Here is a 22,711-nt window from a genome sequence, read left to right on the forward strand (position 1 = left end):
GCTTTTAATTCAAGTTGTCTTTTGACAATTTCATTTGATTTTTGAATAAGCAGAAACAATAAATACGATGCGAGTCAATAATTTCCCTTTTCCATATCAATTGATTGATTTCTTACAGTTACAAATTTATTGAAGAAACGTCTAAGTGCTCCTTAATCATTACTCAATAGATACTTGTTTATAAGCTGCTACTGTACTTTATTTATTATTGATTCATGCATTCTACTTTAATCCTTCCACCAATTAAAGTTGGAAAATCATTCTAACAGAGACTGTGTAAACAAACATAAATGTCAGGATTAATAAAGTTTTGAATCAATCAGATTCAAAGTCTTGATAAATCAGTTTGAGTTGATTCCATCACCTATCTACAGTTTACAACCTATCTCAGTTTTAGATGTACATAAGTGTATGTGAATATCTATTCATTCAACTCAGTTACAACTAAACATAACTTTGCCAAAATTGTAAATTATTAGTGTCTAGATTAAATTTGTCTTGTCAACAAACAATATAGGTACACTAGATGAACTACAATGCTATTACCAGATACAATGACCGTTTTCAAACTTACCGATTGTCCACCGAGATTTATCGGCCGACACTCAGAACTGTCCTACAAGGTTAGACAAACTTATGTTCTCCTGACCAAAAACTATACAACATCTCCAAGAAATTGGAAATATACAGTGCATAGGTAGGCATTTGAGACTTATGAGCTTTATATTATATATTGTGTATCAGACATACGCTAAATAGATAAATAAATTTCTGCGCTATGTGATGATAGAAGTGCTGCTTTTCAATTTATAGTTGCCTTCATTCTATATTCTTTTTCAATTTCAGGTCACTTATTCTTCTAATCTTCATGACCTTTCAGGAGCTCCAGTTTCAAAACTCTTCCTAATGTATCTTATGCTCAAGAAATGAGACAAGAATCCAAATATAGTTAGAATTATGTATTCCATTTCAGTGAGCACTTTCACAAGTTTCCTCTATCAATTTCTTATTTCTCGTCTATATGATAGCATTTTTAATACTCCTGTAATCCCGCTATCGTTATCGTATGCTCTTGATTTGTAATGAGTAAAGCTGTTGCCTTCATTTCAGCAGTATTGTTCCATAAAACAGAATATTCAATCACTCCAGTAATTAGGAAATGCTCAACTTATGGCCAATTCTTTTCCAAAGGTTCTCCAGTGTTCAAGAGTAGTTCTGAAACTAGGTTAATTCAATCAAATATTTATAACCTTCACAATTTCTTCCAACACCAGCAAATTCTATGTCCTTCACTCATTTACAATTTTACGCATCAACAGATCAATCCATTAGTACTTGATATCAATTATTAATGTTGAACTATTTAATGCTAATAACATTAGTACTTGATATCAATCATTAATGTTTTACTCTTTAATGGTGATGCCATCAGTACTTGATATCAATTATTAATGTTTTACTCTTTAATGGTAATGACATTAGTACTTGATATCAATTATTAATGTTTCACTTTTTAATGGTGGAGGCGCATTTTTGTATTTTGATCTCTAATCTTTATTCAAGTTGGATTTTTTATTTTTCAGATAGATTTCATGTAGATGTAGTCTTATATTGATCGTTCACCGTAGTGATCGTCATGGTCAATCTTAGACGGAGATTTTGTAGAATTGTATGTTCGGTACCATCTGTTCTCATTGCCGTCACTGTAATCGCATGTGCCTGCAATGTCTACCATTTAATTATTAGTTCGGATATTGACACTCAATATGCAGATGGTACGTTTGATTCAATATGTCAATAAAAATCAAAATGAAATTTTTTGCTCAAAAATGAAATCTTTTGCTTAATTATTCGACTCATTGAAATTACATCTTTTCTTCATCTCTTTGTTAAAACACAATCTAAAATTGTTGCATGATTTGAGGCATTCAACTAGCAAGTCTTCGTTCGCTCTTTATTCATACATTATGTATTTATTAGATAAGATGCTTATAATTATAATGATAAATTCCTGATCAATTTAAGAAACTCTGATATGACTTAACGGATGTTTTTAGGCTGAACCGACAGCTTGACGTGTCTATCCAAAACACGAGAGTGGCCCGAGAAATATATATTGGCCGGCCGGGTTCAGATCCGGGGCCTCTGAATTAGAGCCTCTTGGCCGTCTAATCCACCCGACTAGGGCCACTCTAGATTATATGCTTATTTTATTATCTGTAATAATCATCTGTGTATTCCAATTAAGGTTTAAAGCATTTTTGGGCGAATGCCTGTTGTTTTTACCTGGATTTTATTTGTATATGATTAAATTCTAAACCTGAACAAAAAATATGAATTTGTTTTATTTCAAAAGTTATATTTTATTAATGAAACAGCTATTAAATTTTTAGTATCAAAAATCAATAGTCTCAAAGAATAAATAATAGGAAATTATTTAAAATATTGAATCATTTCACGTACTCTACTCTAATAATAGATCATGACACAACCTACTATAGATAGAGTAAGCCATGATCATGCCCATCTGCTACTAAAAAATTGATTTGATTCTCGTTTAGAAACAATTCTGTAATACGAATGGTAAAATATCAGGTTCAAGTATATGATCTAAAATTATGTAAATATTCTATACATAAAACCAACTATCACAGCATAATTTGTACAATAAATAAATTTCTTCAATGACGATAAGTAGAGAATTTTGTTCTTTTCAAATATCTGTAGAAAGCTTTCCATCTCCAACGACCATTTTTTGTTTTTTCAGCAAACCTTGTACGTAGTGCACTCAGAACTTATAGAAAAGAAGAATTTATACCTGGGAGCCAGGACTCGGAACAAGGTAATATAACTTTCGATTATTCTATTTACCTTTATAAATTTGATTATTTTCAATTATTCTATTTACCTCTATAAATTTGATTACTTTCAAATTCCCTATTTTTCAAGTCGAATTACAACTCATGGTTATTAAATCCTACTTATAATATTTTATAAAATTATTTTCCAAAATTATTACAAATTTTCAAGCACTCTATTGTATAGTAATCTATTGTGTAGGCCTATCTCATCATAACCGAGGATGGTTATAGGCCTATTTTCAAATTTCAAATATTTTATTACGTCAAGTTTTCAGTTTGTAGAGTTTTGAAATAGACCCTTGCGGAGCACGAGTTACCCGCTAGTTTAAAATATAATTGTAATTCCAAGATCATAAAACCAATTTCACTCTCATATTCACTACTCATATTCTAACTCTCATATTCCTAATCAAGCAATCATTGGGTATATAAGTAGAATATTGTTGATTTCAGCCTAGCAATTTGTCATTTCTTATATTGCTAATGAGCAAAATATATTATTACATCATGAAGGGTCAAAAGTCTTTATCTTCTTACTTAGGCCTATAAGTTTCAACTAAATTTTCCATAATTGAGAATTCTCTAAACTGAATGTTCTGTACTATCCGCTGCCTTGGGCTGGTCCCCTTGAATTTAGGAGTAAAATATTGATAAAAATTTGACAACTTGAACTCTTCTACTCATTAAATGACCCAGTAAATGGATAGACATGAAATGACTTGGCTTACCCAGGTTTGGTATCAGAGTTCTCAGGTGGCAGCTGATTGGTTTCAGGGTCTCTGACGTGATATAACGAATATTTTTTAGGTAGTCAAGACTGACATTACTGAGAATTACTGACAATATCTCAAGATGGAATTTATTGATCCATAAAAAGGTTTTCTCCATATGTGGATGAATGGGAAATTGCACTTGTTCAAATGCTAATGAATATACATTATCAATAACATGTTTCGTTATATAATATATCCTATTGATGAGCTAATAATAATTTATAGTTAGTGTAAAAAAGTTGAGACTTGGCCCTTGATCCGAAGAAATTTCAGGGTTGCCATATCGTGTAAAATTGCAACTTTCTCAAATTTCCAATTCAACGTCGGAATTGGATGTAGAAAATCATCTCCGATATCCTAGTAGTGCTAAAAGAGTTTCAGGGTTGAAGGATTAAAAGGAAATTTAACTTTCATGATAAAATTGGAAACATCGCGAAGATTTGTTTTTCTTTTGAATATCACTTCTCTCAGAATCATGGGGCGTCGTAATGTGTAATCAAATTAACGAGTAGAATGTCTCCTTTCTATTGGTGTCTGGATCATTTTCATCCGACCCTTAGTTATTTTTAATTAATGATTATGTTCGTCAAAGTCAAGACATTTTGAGCAGAAAACATGACATTTTCGACATGCTAGAAACGCTTTTGTTTCAGAAGATAAGTAGGTGGTGAAAGCGAGAAAGTTTCTCAGAAATAATTATTTTTCCAATTGTCAAACGTACTCGGAAGAACGTATTTTGGCCTCTCAGGAGTTTCAAAGTCAAGGATAGCGGCTGAATTGTGTGCCACCATATGCTATCAACAGCTGGGATCAACAAAATCAAAAATACAGAACGATTGAAAAATTCAGCAACTGCAAGCCACATGATTGTAAATAGTGAAAATGACAACCTCGCCTCGAATAATCAAAGCGGTGTTTCATTACATTTTTACTTCCCTTGCCCTATTACCATAGGTAAGGAAAGTATTGCTTTCCAAAAAAAAATTAAGGTACCCTTATTTCAAGTTTTCTATACGTTTCAAGGTCCCCTGAGTCCAAAAACATGGTTTTTGGGTATTGGTCTGTGTGTGTGTGTATGTGTGTGTGTGTGTATGTGTGTGTGTGTATGTGTGTGTGTGTATGTCTGTGAACACGATATCTCCATTCCTAATTGACCGATTGACTTGAAATTTTAAACTTAAGGTCCTTATACGACGAGGATCCGACAACAAGAAATTCAATAAAATTCAGTCCAAAATGGCGGAAAAAATGGCGGATAATAACTAAAAAACCATGTTTTTCACGGTTTTCTCGAAAACGGCTCTAACGATTTTCTTCAAATTTATACCATGGATAGCTATTCATAAGCCCTATCAACTGACATGAGTCTCATTTCTGGGAAAATTGCAGGAGCTCTGTAATATTTTTGAGAAAAATGGCGGATAATCACTAAAAAAACATGTTTTCCACGGTTTTCTCGAAAACGGCTCTAACGATTTTCTTCAAATTTATTAAATGGATAGCTTTTTATCAGCTCTATCAACTGGCATGATTCTCCTCTCTGGGAAACTAATGGGGGGTCCACCCCATCCTTGAGAAATGGACTTAGTAACCTCCTTCTCGTGCATGAGGTAGGTAGGTAGCGCAGTTCATAAAAAGAACACATAGTCGAGATATTTCATCTGTAGAACAGCTGTTTTGACGACTTCAAAAAAAAATAACTACTAAAGAAATAATTGAATTTCACAATTTACACTAAGGAAAAAGTACTCTGAAAACAATAATTATATATACACATATACAGAAGTTTGATCGTAGTTTCAAATATGAACAAGGAAAGTTGTGTGAGTGTACCACACCAGATTTTTTCTAGAGGCAATCAGCTGCTTGCGTTTGAAATAATATTCAGTCAATTAATCTTGTAAATTGCCTGCCTTTAGCATACAATTTGGTACACAATGCATACCATGCAGCTGCTCTTTTAACTTAGAAAATTCTTTGGAGTCCAAAATACTATCTTCCGACTACTTTTGTCAATTGAAAAAATAATTTCAATTATTTCTGAGAAACTTTCTCGCTTTCACCACCCACTTATCTTTCGAAACAAAAAAGTTTCCAGCATGTCGAAAATTTCATGTTTTCTGTTCGAAATGTCAAGACATTGACGAACATAATCATCAATTAAAAAATAACTATAGGTCGGATAAAAATGATCCAGGCACCAATAGAAAGGATAAATTCTCCCCGTTAATTTGATTACGCATTACGACGCCCCATGATTCTGAGAGAAGTTATATTTAAAAAAAAAACAAATCTACGCGATGTTTCCAATTTTATCATAAAAGTTAAATTTCCTTTTAATCCTTTAACCCTGAAACTTATTTAGAACTACTAGGATATCGGGGATTATATTCTACATCCAATTCTGACGTTGAATTGGAAATTTGAGAAAGTTCAATTTTACACGAATTGGCAACCTTGTAATTTCTTAGGATGGAGGGCTTAGTCTCAACTTATTTTACACAGACTATAATGTGAATGACAGCATTTATTTTGGATTTACGTTCTATACTTACCTGGTATTATTAAATTTTCTTCATTTTCAGAATCGTGGCAATCGATGGAAGTCAAGTATAAGTTTAAAGTACTCTCTTACAACGTACTTTCGCAACAGCTGTTGATGTCCAACCCCAGATTATACAGGCACCACAACCCAGCTCATCTCAATTGGAGCTATAGGGCTCCACGTCTCATGGACGAGTTCAAAACCATTGATGCCGATGTAGGTATTGTAACTAGTAGTTCTGTGAACAGTAGACCTCGCTCTCAGTAAGCTACATTGACCTGTTGTTATGTTTTTTTCAAAAATTAATAAATAATTTATCAATTTAAAATGTCTAGAAAAAATCCTAAATAAACATAGAGCTTTCTGTTCTATCGTACCGTGACGTGTCGTCCCGGAATGTGAGTGTGAGCGCTGTTATCAGGTCTGGCTGCAACTGTCTACAACGTTGATGGAAATATACATTTCCAAGATGTTCGATGTTTTTGAACGGGTAGTATTATAGTCCACTAGACAGCTGATCTATGATGAATAATTCTATAGTCTGGTTTATACTCTAATATTGGCGTATGAAGGAGGCTCTTTTTTCCTTTTATATTATCCTTGAAATGCAAAATTTCCAAAAACCTTGTATATTCGTCGATGCGCAATTTAAAAAGGATCATACCTGTCAAATTTCATGAAAATCTATCACCGCGTTTTGCCGTAAATGCGCAACATTTAAACATTTCGACCGTCAAACCGTCGACTTGAATCTTAAGTTACATTTGGTAACCCCCTTTATAATGCTGATGTAGCTATGCATTGTTATTTACTAGCCATTAGTTTAGTTGCTTTTCGAGTCAGTCTGTTGCCAGAGCTCGTAGAGCGTACATCGCTTATAACCATGTATTAGATGTATTAGTATGTTGAAATAAATAATTCTTTTTAAAAAGCCGGTTGGTTATTCCAGTTCCTTAACTGGCGCCCGAACCACCCTCGCGCAGTTTTCCGATGTTGTTCGTTTGACAATATTAGTTTTCCGATTCGTGTCGCGATCGCTTATTTCGACTTTGAAAAGGAACCTATCGGAGGACTAAGTGAGGTGAACCTTCAACTTCAACGGAACTTCTACACGGGATAACCACGCCACCGGACTCCTTTCATCTTGGCAACCACACTGGCAGACTCCTTCCGGAACGCTTTCATCCAACAACCGGAAGTAAATCCAGTTCTTACCATTGCTGCTACTGTAAGTAACGAATGAATTCTTCTACCTCAGCTTCACTTTCTTCTGCTTCAAATCAACTCATCAAGCCCTCCAAATTAGACTCTTCCACTATGGCAACTATCCCCAAACATCTGTTGGACTTTATTCCCAAGTTCGATGGGACACCTGATAAAATTCCCAATTTCTCAGATCCATTGAAGAACTTTTCAGACTTTACTGTAATGATGCTATCGAAAAAACTCAACGTGACCAGAACCACTGGCTTTTGTATACCGCTGCACTTCACAACTTAGAAGGCACAGCTGATAGCGTAGTTCAAAATAGTGAGTGCTCCAATGTAATCGAACTTATTCAACTCATAAAGAAACACTTTTCCGATAAACGTACTGTTCCAGACCTCATAGCAGAGATTGCTATCATGAAAACTTTTCAACATGAACATCCCCTTGACTTTCTTGACAGACTAAACGAAAAACGAACCAGGGTAGTTACTCGCTACAAATTAGACGGTGTATCCGGCGACTTACTCAAAAACCTTCTTGAACAACTTGACATGACACTTGTAAGGACACTTATTCACGGTGTTCATCCAACACTCGGAGCTCATCTCCAAGTCTACAAGCTTAAGAACTTGGACGAAGCCCGCGACACCCTTCGCAGTGATTGCAGTATTGTGCTAAATCAATTGAAACTTACGGAATCTGTGTCTGATAATGCAGTTATCAATCCTCAATTTCGGCAGCGTAACTTCTTTCAACCGCGATCAGTGTTTCCCCAATTCAGGCAGTATTCACCTCGAAGTTTCCAACAACCCTTCAAGCAAACTTTTGCTCCTTTTAACCAATATAGGTTTCAACACAACCAATTGCAACAACCTCCACAAATCCAATCTCAACAGCCTCAACAGAATCTAGTACCATTTAACGCAAGATTTCAGCAGTCTCAATTTCAAACTGTCCAACCAAAATCCTTCAACAGTAACTTTCGTAATTTCCAAGGCGGTGCACAAAACGTTCGACAGTCTCCAAATTGGAATTCTCAAAATACTGTCTCAATGCGTACTGTTTCAACAAACTCGTAGTAACAACTCTGCACGGAACAATTCGTTCCACGATGTTCATTATATGGAAGGAAATTGCATTGACGAATCTAACGTAAATGTCACTCCACTTGATGAAACTAGTTTCGTTCAATCTATGCAAACTCAAATCGATTCTCTCACTTCAGCTGTAAACGAATTGGCAGACCGTTTTTTAGGATTAGGCCCAGCTCCTTCGGGGGACCCGCCAATCAGTTCGAGTTGAAGATTATCAACAATCCCTCCCGTACTTTGTCGATGATTCTAATCTAAAATGGCTTGTTGACACTGGATCAGTGAAGAACTATATAAATCCCGCTATTGTACCACCTGATGTGACTAGATTTAAGGAAGAATTTATCGTGAAGACACCTGCTGGTGAAAGAAAAGGAGATGAGTATATTTTTATGAACTCGTCACAAGTGTTTCCAATGTGTGCTAGAATTAAGATGTATTTATTTGAATTTTCTAAGAAGTATGACATTTTATTAGGACATGAAACTCTAAGTGTACTCAATGCCAATGTTAATTTCAAGGATAAGACGTTAGATTATGATAATGGATCGAAAAAATTATTATTTGTAATGAATTCTAGTAGTAACGAAATTGAATTGAAACCAGGTTTTAATGTGATAACTGTCCCAGTTAGGTCTATTCCCAATGTAGGACGAGGATTGCTTAAACTGTAACAAATGATAAATTTAGTATTGAAGAAGGTATAGTAGATATAGTTAATGATGAATGTACATGTCTAGCGTTTTCTCATGAACTCATGACCATCAGTCCTGAACCCATGGAAATAGATGAGATAGAAACTATTTATGAGCCAACTAATGAATCAGTGACCGAGAGTCCCGAACATTTTGCATTAGTGAAGAATTTGATTTTTGAAACTTTGCGTACAGATCATATGAATGATGAAGAGAAAAGGGAGATATTTGATTTAGTAATTAAATTTCCCGAAATAATCAAACTTGAAAATATCCCTCTAGGGTCGACGAACTTACTCAAACACAAAATCAACACAGTTGATGATAATCCTGTATACACAAGAAATTATAGGTACCCTCAAATTTTCAAGAAAGACGTTCAAATTGAGATAGAAAAGTTGCTAAAGAACAAAATAATTCAACCCTCAAACTCCCCATACAACTCTCCAATATGGGTAGTTCCCAAGAAAATGGATGCTTCTGGTCAAAAGAAAATTAGAATGGTAATCGATTACAGAAAACTCAATGAAAAAACTATAGCTGACAAATATCCTCTACCAAATATTGAAGATCTATTTGGAAAAATAGGACGAGCTACGTATTTCTCGACGATAGATTTATATTCTGGTTTTCATCAGATTGAAATGGACCCAGAGTCTGTCCCAAAAACAGCTTTTTCAACAGAAGACGGCCACTTCGAATTTCTAAGGCTTCCCTTTGGATTGAAAAACGCACCCCATTTTTTCAGCGTAATATGAACATACTATTTGCTAGAATGCCGAATGTTTTAGTGTATATGGACGACATAATTGTATTCTCTGACAATTTAGAGGAGCATTTGAAACATTTGAGATCCGTTTTCAAAAAATTGAAAGAACACAATCTTAAAATACAGCTCGATAAAACTGAATTTTTCAAAAGAGAATTGTTGTACCTAGGACATGTAATCTCAGAAGAAGGAATTCAACCAAATCCCGCCAAATTGAAAGCAATCAAAGACTTCCCGATTCCCAAAACCGAAAAACAAATAAAACAATTTTTAGGATTAACTTGTTACTACAGAAAAATGATCAAAAACTATGCAAAAATCGCTAAGCCTCTGACTCAAGCCTTGAAAAAAGATGTCAAGGTTGACATTTCTAATAAGGAGTACGTTAATGCATTTGAAAAACTGAAAACAATGCTACAAAACAGTCCAATATTGCAGTTACCCGATTTTTCTAAACAATTCATAGTTACTACTGACGCTAGCAATTTTGCTATTGGAGGAGTGCTTTCACAGATTTTCAATGGTAAAGATCTACCTGTTGCCTATGCTTCAAGAACATTGACAAAAAATGAGATCAATCTTTCAACCATAGAAAAAGAACTATTGGCTATTGTGTGGTGTTGTAAATATTTTAGGCCCTACTTATATGGACGTAAGTTTTTAATTCAGACTGATCACAAACCTCTCCAATGGCTTCATAGTATTAAAGAGCCAAATTCCAAATTGATAAGATGGAAACTTTTGTTAGAAGAATTCGATTTTGATATTACCTACATAAAAGGGAAAACCAACTTTGTAGCGGATGCTTTGTCCCGTCCTTATGACGTCACTATGATGGAAAATGAAGAGAATGGTTTTCGAGGTTTCGAGGATGGTTTTCGAGGTTTTGTGAATGATTTTCAAGGTTTGGAGAATACTATAGATGACCCCCACGAATATGATGATATAAGTATAGACGATTTGATAAGGTTCAATACTAACACTGACGTACCCTCGATAGATAGTAGTACCTACGAAGATTTTTTTCAACGAATAGGTACATTAGGCGAGCGGAATGATAATACTGGTAATGATAACTTAGTAAATAATGCTAATCAAGGAAACTTTGTAAATAATAATGCTTATGATGACATTGATCGTGAGAATATCGTGAGTAATGATAATAATGATGACGAACAAGAAGCCGAGAACGATAATCGCAGCTTAGCTACGATACACTCGCAAGAAAGCTCAAATGAACAGGTAGTTATAGCTGATGATGATAAGTTGCTTAATATTGAGCATAACCAACTTATTCTTGAAAGAGGTGACCAAGCCCCTCAATTAAGAAAAATTTTGGTAAAAGACGATTGACCATTTATTTTAGGAACGCTAACGATTATGATGACATGAAAAATAAATGTATTGAGTTTTTGAAACCAAAAACAGTATATGGAGTTTTCTGTTCGCGAGAAGGTGTTTTGTATGATGAGTACGAGAAAATTTTCAACAATTTTAAAAATGTGTTATTAGAAACGTTCGATTCGATAAAACTGAAAAGGTATAAGAAAATGAATTTAGATATAGTGGATACTGATGAACAAAAACAGATAATTTCAAATCACCATGAAGGAAAGACGTACCACAGAGGTATCAATGAAACGTATAATCAGGTAAGAAGAAGATATTACTGGCCATCAATGCTACGAGACGTAACAGATTACATTAACAAATGTGCTGTATGCCTGAAAGTAAAGTATGATAGACAACCTGTTAGAGTCACATATAAAGTCACTCCTACTCCAGATAAACCATTTGAAAAACTACAAATTGACTGTTTCCAATACGATCAAATAATATGAAAATCAGTAATTACTTTAATTCATTGTATAATGAATCAAACAGAATCGAACTTAATCAGCAATCCTCATTGTTATTTGACTCTCTCTTGCTTTTAAATAATAAAATTTCCGATATTGTAACAAGCTTAGAATTTTGTAAATTGAATGTACTCCACTCGACTATTATTTCTCACGATGAACTTTTTCTCATGCACCGAAATTCGAATTTTAGCTTAATTTCAAACGATGTCAGTGTAATATGGAAACTCAGCAAAGTCCATGTGCAATGTTTAAAGACCACATTTCTTATTTCATTGAAGTACCGCTACAGTCGGCAATTTATGAAACATTTTTCCTGTTGTCATATCCTGTCATTCAAGAAAATGAAATGTAACAACAATTGTACATCCTTCTTTTGTACTCCGTAATGATAAATTATTTTTTGGAACTTGCGAACTTATCAATGATAATTATTATTGTAGTAATATAAGTCGTATTGAAAATTTATGTATTGAACAATTGTTAGATGATAGAGATTTAATGGATGTAATAAATTAGTTTTAAAAGATGGATCTTCTTTAGTGAATATATTAACATAATTGATAGTTTTATATTATTTAATGTAAGTTCATGTATAATTTACAGTTCTGCCAAGAAGAAAATGTTACTCTCTTTCCAAACACAAAAACTAAATTGTTAAAAATTGATAACTCAGAGACTTTAATTGGATATTACAGACCAAACATATTTTGGGAAAATGAAGTTATTGTGCCAACTAAACTTATAGAAAATAAGAAGATTTCTAATTTTAGTTTTGATGAAGTACATACTGCAAACATAAAATTTCAACAACTTGATATTATTGATGAATTACCTCTACAAGACAATAGAATCATCTATATTGTTGTAACTACTATATTATTTATTTTGGTTGTAATTTTATTGATATTCATTTTTATTAAAATAATTTGGCAAAAACTGTCCATTTCTAACTCAAATAATTGTAATTCTGGCGTGAATAACGATATTGTTAATACCGATTCCCAACAAATGTATCCAAGATTGCCATGTAACTAATACTTAATTTTTTGTACTTGGACTTAATACTATTTTATTTTTGAAGCTGAGGGCAGCTTCACACTTGGGGGGGAGGAGTTACATTTGGTAACCCCCTTTATAATGCTGATGTAGCTATGCATTGTTATTTACTAGCCATTAGTTTAGTTGCTTTTTCGAGTCAGTCTGTTGCCAGAGCTCGTAGAGCGTACATCGCTTATAACCATGTATTAGATGTATTAGTATGTTGAAATAAATAATTCTTTTTAAAAAGCCGGTTGGTTATTCCAGTTCCTTAACTTTAGACCTTACTTCGCTCGGTCAATAATTAAGAAAATAAACTAACAAACAGTAGCTCACAAAAACACATGTGTATGTATACATATGTGTTTTTACTATGTGTATTAGTATTATTGGTAGCATTTTAAAATGAAATTTCATTTCCTACTATGATTATGAACATTAAAAGTGAATCACTTCAATGAAATCCTAATTTCCAAGTTTAAAACAATAAGGTCAATATTGATTGTACTAATAAAATATAACATGAAATCAATTGACAACATTTGGCAATATTCACATGATTTAATTTTCTTCATACAGTAATACAGCTGAATAGATTGGAAGAAGGCCTTAGTGGGGTTTCTAACCAAAGCTGGGCCGAGCCGAGCGGAATCCGCGTGCGCGCTAACTATGCAGGATTTAGTCGGGAGCATTCAAATCAACGCCGGGCCGAGCCGAGCGGATGAAGTCGGCTTGACGCCCAACTCGAGCGTTTTCGGCCAAGCGGATTCTGCCTTCTTTCAGATTAGTTCGATCTTCCCTCGTAGTGAGTTCTCACTACATGGCTAGAAAACCTGCTGAGTGAATCGGCTTCAGTGCGAACGTAGCTAGATTTCGCTCGGTCGATCCGCCTCCGGCCGATTCCGCTCGGCTTGACCCGGCCCGGCCCAGCTTTGGTGTGAAATGGGCCTTAGCAGTGTATTAAGATTTTTGAAGATTGAAGAAGTTTGAAAGTTGAATACTACAAAAAGCTTTCAAAACTCGTATATAAAAATCTCTGGGTTGTTGTAACTTAAATGTGATATTGTAGTAGATATCCTCATTCGATTATAGTATTAGTTACTTGTAAAACAAATTTTTGTACTTGCTATCCATTCCAAACCCTTTTTTCAAGTTTCCAGTCCATTTGAAATCATTTCAATGGTATTTAATGCGTTTTCACAGATAATTTGCTTACAAGAAGTAGAGGCTGGACACATACCTTTTTATAATGAATTGGAAAAATGTGGTAAGTTTAGAACTGGAGTTGCTCCTTCTTTCCAACTTCATTTTTATTTTTATTGAAACTAAATATCCAATATTTACACTTGAAACAGGAGAGCTGTGGAACTTCTCTATATTAAGGTGATAAATAAAGAAGAGTTGTACTATAAAATCAAATTTTAGTTGTATAAAACTATAGTATAGTGGATACTTGGCACAGTTTAATAAAACATGCATAAGGATGCGGTTAGCATCAAAACCAGCTTGGTTCAAATAAGTCCCACGTAGAATTAACAATATATTTTCTATTATTATGTTTATTCTGCACCTAAATATTAAATTTCTGGTTGATAATTGATAAGTGTAAGGGTAACCGTCCACTGGAACCGTATTCAACCACTACCTCCGTAAACAAAGCCATAGTGCATTCGTGTGACGTCGGCACAGGTAGGGCTCCTACACCAATAACAATTCGTTGGTTTCAGCTGATCTATATCAGCTAGTGTTTTTATTGGTGTAGGAGCCCTACCTGTGCTGACGTCACACGAATGCACTACGGCTTTGTTTACGGAGGTAATGATTCAACCAATCCGTTCGGCCGTTGGATCGGACGAATCTGCAGGCCGTTAACACGGCCGTTCATTGGAACCGTTTTCGTCAGTCTAGTTCAGTAGTTGGCTGGTTGCCAGAAAGTGAAGTGGCTAGCTGATTAGTAGGGAAAGTTATTCTGTGTGTGTTTACTTACAAAGATAATAAAAGATTTATAAAACAGAACAAGTTCAAAAAAACAAAAACAGACAAGACTGTGAAACAATTTTGAGGTTAGATGATGTCGTCTCAGCTCGACTTCGGACGGGTAGAGCCGGAAAATCCCATTCAATTCGGATCGAAAACTTGATTGGCCGGAGACGGCCGTGCACGGACGTATGAACCTGTAGCAATGGACGAGCTTCTATAGCTTTCTTTGTTGGAGGATCGTTCGGACGAGTTCGGTAGTTTCCGGCCGATGCTAGCTCGAACGAAATCGGTTCCAGTGGACGGCCCACCTAAAGTATTGGAAGATTTTCGTGACAAAATTGAATACATTGTTAAATGAGATTGAAAAAAAGAATAGGAATATTTATTGATGTCAAGAAAAGAGGAATGCTTTCTACTGTTTGCTACTGACCAAAGTTTACAAGATTTTTTAATAAACAGAGCTGTTTTTGTTCTATAGTGAAAACAGCACCTGATTAACATTGGTAAGCTATCCTTTCCAGTCATCAGACAAAGCAGATGGCTCTATCCTTCTCCAACTCCACACCGTTGCCAAATCGTTTGTTGACTATGAAAAAATATAATGAACTAGGCCTACCAAAATATTTTATCTTGATTATGAAAATGTGTTTTCAAATCACGAAATGTTTCATAGACGAGTAAAATTTACGTTTGATAAAAATTATCATTATTAGCTGGAATCAACAATTAATATTATATCAAATTGAATCCCAGCTACCTACTTTAGAAGACAGTTGAAAAAAATAATCATTTCCACTGGCCTTAACGTGAATCTTACTATAATTTGGACAACTTCTATCCAAATTTGGGAAAGGAACAGTTTTGGGCTTTAAGGCTGTGCAAAGGCTAAAAATAAACTTTCTACTCGTGATATTTTTCAAAGTTTTTCGATTTGTATATCATTAGGCTATTAAAATGGAAAAGTTTTCTCAGGAAACATTTTTTTCCGATCATTACTTTTTGAGATATGAGCGCCTAAAGTTTAAATTTTTGGTACAGAACATTTCAAATTCGGTAAGAGATAAATCCATGAGATTTAGAGGATAAGGTTCTGAAAAATAACTTGAGGTTCTAAGGTTCAAAAATAACTTTTTGTTGAGTTATTTTTTGTAAATTGAATAACTTTTTCAAAAATTGATATTTTCAGAAAGTTTTTGTTTTACTATATCAGCAATTCCATGAAGAATCAATCCATCCTCTAAATCTCATGGATTTATCTCTTACCGATTTTGAAATATTCGTCCTAAAAATTCAAACTTCAGGCGCTCCTATCTCAAAAAGTAATGATCGGAAAATTTTTTTTCCTGAAAAAACTTTTCTAAATCTCAGAACCTTAGAGGATAGATTCTTCACGGTATTGTTGATCTAGTAAAACAAATTTTTTCTAAAAATATCCATTTTTAAGATAGTTATTCAATTTACTAAAAATAACCTTTTGTTGAGTTATTTTTTGTAAATTGAATAACTTTTTCAAAAATTGATATTTTCAGAAAGTTTTTGTTTTACCAGATCAACAATACCATGAAGAATCCATCCTCTAAATCTCATGGATTGATCTCTTACCGAATTTGAAATGTTCTGTCCCAAAAATTCAAACTTCAGGCGCTCATATCTCAAAAATCTGGTGTGGCGCACTCACACAACTTTTCTTTCCGTTATGAAAATTGATCACCTGACGCTAGTGTTCCCGCGCATCTCAAGTCTACTATTCAAAGATTTGAGCCAGCTGGTGACAGGGCAATAACGCTGGAGACACACATGAGGTCTGCCATCTCTTCATAGTGAATGATTTAATAGAATCAACAATAATTTGCAATTGAATAATCACATTTTCTCGAATTTGGAGCTTATTTTCAATTTTAGGTGAAAATGTTACTGGACATTAATTGTAGAGATTTTCATGCTCAATCTACTCCACTTGATTTTTTTTGTTTCAATTGTATCTGAAGCCTGATAATTGGGAATCTATCTGCATTGATGGGGCGGAGCTCCTGAAATTTTCACAGATATGGGACTTGTGGCATTTGATAGAGCTTATCGATGACTATTTTGGGTATGAATTTGATCAAAATCGTTGGAGCCGTTTACGAGAAAATCACGAAAAACTCGGTTTTTGACAACATTTTCGCCATTTTAGCCGCCATCTTGAATTGCATTTGATCGAAATTGTTCGTGTCGGATCCTTTTAGTGAAAGGACCTTAAGTTCCAAATTTCAAGTCATTCCGTTAATTGGGAGATGAGATATCGTGTACACAGACGCACATACACTCATACACACACACACACACACACACACACACACACACACACACACACACACACACACAGACCAATACCCAGAAACCAGTTTTTTGGACTCAGGGGACCTTGAAACGTATAGAAATTTAGAAATTGGGGTACCTTAATTTTTTTCGGAACGCAATACTTTCCTTACCTATGGTAATAGGGCAAGGAAAGTAAAAAGTAATGATCGGAAAAAAATGTTCTCCTGAAAAAACTTTTTCATTTTGATAGCTCAATGATATACAAATCGAAAAACTTTGAAAAATATCACGAGTAGAAAGTTTATTTTTAGCCTTTGCACACCCTTAAGCCTGATGTTCCTTTCCCAATCATTCATAGTTGAGAAAGATATTGTATCTATCAATGAATGAATTAATGAATGAATATAGATTGCTCATTCGCATTACGTTTTTATAGGCTACAAAGGCATTCACAAGAAACGTACCGGAGACAAAAACGACGGCTGCGCCATCTACTTCAAGACAGCTCGGTTCACACTCATCGACTACACGACAGTTGAGTTCCAACAGCCGGAGGCGTCGGTTCTGGACCGCGACAACATTGGTCTAGTGGTCAAACTGCACCCCGTCGGCTGGGACGAATTCCCACTGGTTGTGTCCACCACCCACCTACTCTACAATCCCAAGCGACACGATGTCAAGCTGGCGCAAATGCAGGTGCTTCTCACCGAAATCGAACGATTCGCCTACAATAGCAAATTTTCTTATTTCACGTGAGTTCATGAACCGTATTCAAACCAATTTTTTGGCGGATTATGCCCACATAAATTTGGAAGAAAAATAGCACAAGGACTACCTTATTATTTTATCTACAAACGTTCATTACATTAGTGTCATTTGCATCGTATCGTAAATAAATAAGCTTATTGCTTGTTTGTGATTGGGTGATGGAGAGTGACCAGATGCCCAGAAATTGATGAGGTGCGACCTGAAAACTCTAAAACCAGGCCTGGGTCAGCCAGGTCACTCGATATTATTATTATCAATCAAGGTTGATAGGGTGATGAGATGATAATAAATGAATTCTCCCAATACTTTAGAATACAGTTCTTAGTTTTGGTCATGCAGACTGTTTCCTAGGTGAATCTGATAACATACAGTTTTTATTTTTATCTTGACTACAATAGAATTTTAAAATTCTATAGTATTTCCTGATCTAGTCCGAATAGTATATTTCGCACCTAGGGCCGAAAATGAGACTTTTCCGGCTCGAAATCGGTTTTCAAGTCCGAGGCCGTAGGCCGAGGACTAGAAAAGATTGAGAGCCGGAAAAACATTTTTGCCCATGGTGAGAATTATTTTTCGCCACACAGAAAAATAAACAATATAAATATGAGAATAATTGTTTATTAGGCACTTCCGAAAGCAATACAGGAAGGTCATAGCTCTAGCAAATCTGAGGTAATCTAAATATCAGGAAATTGTCCAAGTATTTTTATTTTTTATTCTGATTTGTCTAAATAACCTAAAAGATTATGTTCAATTATGTAAGAGGTTGAGTTTATACTTTTTATTCTTCTAAATGACAATAAGATGATATTATTATAAATGTTTTGATTCTTGAATAATGCACACAAATAATGAACAGTTTTTTGATCAGCTGTTTTAGCCCTTTTGAAATTTGGCCAATCTGAATGTCAACGTCAACAATGCTTGTTGTCGTTGACTTCGGAAGTTTAGGTTAGAAGTTCTATCCTACTCTGAAAATCGAATTTGAATATTTTATGATAAATATCTTATCTGTATTCTATTCATCCAAATAAAATGTTAGTATCTTATTGCAGAATACTTATTCAATTCTAGAAGCATAAACTGATTCCGTTTCATAAACCATTTTGTAAACACGTTCACATCAAATCAGAATCAGCTGACTTCAAGGTTATTTTACAGCCCTGGGGCCGTAAAACTTTTACCGGCCTGGTCAGAAAACAGTCATTTTCGGCCTCCACGATAACCAGCTCATTACATCCAAGTGGGGCGAAAAAGCTTATTCCCTCTAATACTTCTTCACTTCCCTAATTCCTTTCAATTCAGTTACACTGTTGATGGCAGAATCTCCATTTAGTTCCAGTGTTTGTGTCGTATATAAATACTCAATTGAGCACATTAAATCAAAATTTTCATTCGGTTCTAGTGTTTGTATTTAAATTATTATCCCCTAAATTCCAGTGTTTGTTTTCTATTTAAATTATTATATCCTCAATCCAGCACATTGAATCAAAGTGTCTATCCGGTTATAATGTTTGTTTCGTATATTTAAATCCATATTCCATCGAGCACATTAAATCATGTGATTTTTATATGTTTCGCAGATATCACCCGATTATCCTGACTGGAGACTTCAACCTTCAGCCGTATACATCAGTCTATCAGCTCCTACTGTCTGGCTCGTTACGCTATGACATCCTAGATAGAAAGTTCCTACAAATGGATGCTCCTAGCCATTTCCATATGGGCAAAAGTCTGCTTTCTTCCAGGCTTGGCATCACTGATAGCTGTCAGCATTACAAAATACTGAAGGTTAGAGAGCTGGAGGATGCCAACGGATTTGTTGGATCGGCGAAAGTTCAGGAAAGATTGATTGGTGTAAGTCTCTTTCAACTCCTCTGTTCATACATTTTCAAATCAATTTGAAAATCCTTCTGTCATAAACTTAACCTTTGGACAGCATAAACATTCTTTCAAAATTTTGGAGAGGAACAGTACAGGCTCAGCATAGTTTTTCCTCCAATTTCATAACTTTATTATGATTAATAGTGTTTTGTACAATGAATGAATAAATAAATAAACACATTTAAAGGTATTAATAAGTCATAGTAGTATAAGGGTATTCATAGATTTATTTATTTATTTATACAATATGACAATTTCCACTGAGTCTAACAAGACCCATAGTGGTACAAAACAAAATAGCACTGTACATGAATAAACTATAAGTATTAATGTAAAACTAAAATTATAATAGATGAGCACAGTAAAAATCAATATAGATTACTACAAAAACAAGATAGAAATAGAAAAATGAAAAGGGGAAAAAAGTCATACAGTTCGTGAACCCATGCAAAAATCATTATCTTCATTTCATAAGTAATTATAAAAAAAATGAATTCAACTTCTCCTCGCTACCAGTCATAAGTCAATACCCTGAAGCAAGAGCTAGGTGTCGGTGCACTCTCTTCTGGAGAGATATCGCTGATAGATGTGCACCATCAGCGAAAAATGAGAAAATATGGAATTCATTTGGCTATTCATACCAGTCGACATTCACTGGTATGAGAAAGGAACAACAGTATTTGCAGCAAACACTGTAAATTTCTGACATTTTTACGGTTAGGCTTCCATCAATATAATATTTATTTATTTATTCATTTATATTGAATAGTTCGTAAGCTTTTGTAGCTTAGTGTGCTGTTATGACATGTGTAGACCCTCCGGTCCGATAAACCTCACCTTAACCTTTGTGTACCAGATTTACATCATACCACAAAAATGACAGATGCTGTTATGACAGTGTTTACTTACTTATCCTTACTTACTTATGCTGTTGTTTTAGGAGTAAGTTTGAGTTTCTTCTCACGTTTTAAAATTTTCAATTATTAATTCAGTATTTTTCAGTTATTAGTGATGATTTAGTGAAGTATTCTTATTCAATTTAGTTTACAACTTTCCTAAATTCTAAATTCCCAGTTTATAAATAATTAGGACTCATAATTGGACAAAAATCGTGAAGTGTAAACATAACCTATTTTTGGACAATTTCTATCTAAATTTGGGAAAGAAACAGTTTTGGGCTTTAAGACTGTTGTTCCTTTCCCAATCATTCATAGTTGAGAATGATATTGTAACCTATGTATCAATGTATAAATAAATAAAATAAATCCTGGCGCTACAGCCCGACGTGGTCTTTGGCCTCCTCCACAATCATCCTCCAACTATTTCTGTCTTCCGCCTTCCTCCTCCAGCCTCTGACTCCCATCGCTCTCAGGTCCTTCTCCACATCCTCCTTCCATCGTAATCTCGGCCTTCCTCTTCTTCTAGCCGCATCTAATTTTTCGTTCAACATGACTTTTTGCAACCTGTTCTCATTCTTTCCACGTGTACCAGCCAGCTTAACCTTCTAGCCTTGATGAACCGAAGAATATTCTTGCCATGCAGAATTATGACAGTGTTTATTTCTTAATATTGTTGGAATGAGCTGTTTGTAAGTTTTCAGTTTTCAAATTTCCAATTGGTGAATAATCCTATTAAAATTGATTGAACATGATACCCAGGATATAAGGTTTTCCTCATTGATCAACTGATCAAATGATCAATTAGTAGAGCTGTTACATTTTAGGATTTTTGTTTCAGAAATAATCATAGATATGAAAATAGTGCGTCCTATGATTTATAATAAAATGATAATCTGACATGAATTATTATGAAATCAAAGAAATGTGGATGATTGATTGTTGCATTTTCACGTCTTACCACTTGATCATTTTTATAAAATCTTTTCAATATATATTTTTTTCAAATAAATAATTGACATTCGTTCATTTTCTTGCAGATTCAAAATAGTGACAGGAATGTACATGTGAGTGGTATCCAAGTTCCTGATGAGGACATATATCGGTAAGTACTTCAATTCATTTTAAGCGCATTTCAAAAATATTTACTACTGGCATACCGTACTTCTCTTGAACGTAACCTGTACGCCAGTCTAAACTTTATAAAATATGAGAAATGAGAACTTTTCCATACTATAAGGCATTACATATTTTGAAATCGAATATCAAGTATTGAGCCTAGTATATACCATAGAGAAACATTAGCGTAAGAATATGAAATACAAAATATAAAATGTCAGGTATGTTTTTATTGTAATCTCTCAACAACTGTTGTTATCTGAATTCAACTATTTGAACTATTTCAATTATTTGAAAATATTGATAACAGTGACTATCCAAAACTCAGAATATTTCAGTATTTTACCACCTCAATAGATTTTCAATATTGATGAATACTATAAATTGAATCAGATAAATTTTATTGATGAATTGATTTTTCTAAACTTTGTGATAATTAAGGGTTGAAAAATATGTTCAAAGCATGTCTTAGCTCTGTGTAAGTGATATGAATAACTTCTAATATAAGTTATTTTTCGATTTTCCACTCAATACTATTGAAATCAACAGTTTTATGTAGGGTGTTGTGAGTTATCCTCACTTCTTGAACATAACAATTCTAGATGTAAAAAATCTAGCTTAAAAGCTTTCATGGTAGCTACTGAGCCGTCTGCTTGTTTGAATTGATTTTTGTAATGCATGCACTAATTGATTATTCAATTATGTTATCAGAATATTCTAGAAAGTAAATGAATAGGTACACTATTATTAGCAGCATATTAGGTATCAGACAGATCTCTGTCTTACGCTAATGTTTCTCTATGTATATACCTTGAAAAATATACCTTATTAAAAATTCCAAATTAGTTTTACGTAAATTTTCGAAAAATAATAGAAAATCAGGGTAAAAGAAAGGAGACGGGGCCGCGCTATCTGTA

General features: G+C 34.2%; 1 protein-coding gene across 2 annotated transcripts in view; it reads left to right on the forward strand.

Annotated features, from left to right (window-relative positions):
* LOC111053075 (protein angel homolog 2) overlaps window positions 1–22,711 on the forward strand; it is a 29,711-nt gene that overhangs the window by 428 nt on the left and 6,572 nt on the right. The window contains exons 2-8 of one of the 2 annotated variants that reach the window (XM_039419575.1): window positions 1,584–1,775; window positions 2,768–2,842; window positions 6,220–6,395; window positions 14,047–14,110; window positions 17,564–17,879; window positions 19,479–19,752; window positions 21,716–21,780. In XM_039419575.1, coding sequence (XP_039275509.1) covers window positions 1,637–1,775; window positions 2,768–2,842; window positions 6,220–6,395; window positions 14,047–14,110; window positions 17,564–17,879; window positions 19,479–19,752; window positions 21,716–21,780 — 1,109 coding nt within the window. In that variant the 5' untranslated portion in view covers window positions 1,584–1,636. The remainder of the gene's footprint in view (window positions 1–1,583; window positions 1,776–2,767; window positions 2,843–6,219; window positions 6,396–14,046; window positions 14,111–17,563; window positions 17,880–19,478; window positions 19,753–21,715; window positions 21,781–22,711) is intronic. The other variant, XM_039419576.1, reaches the window with a different exon arrangement.

This window comes from Nilaparvata lugens, chromosome 1 (genome assembly GCF_014356525.2).
Source record: "Nilaparvata lugens isolate BPH chromosome 1, ASM1435652v1, whole genome shotgun sequence".
NCBI classification, from domain to species: Eukaryota; Metazoa; Arthropoda; class Insecta; order Hemiptera; family Delphacidae; genus Nilaparvata; species Nilaparvata lugens.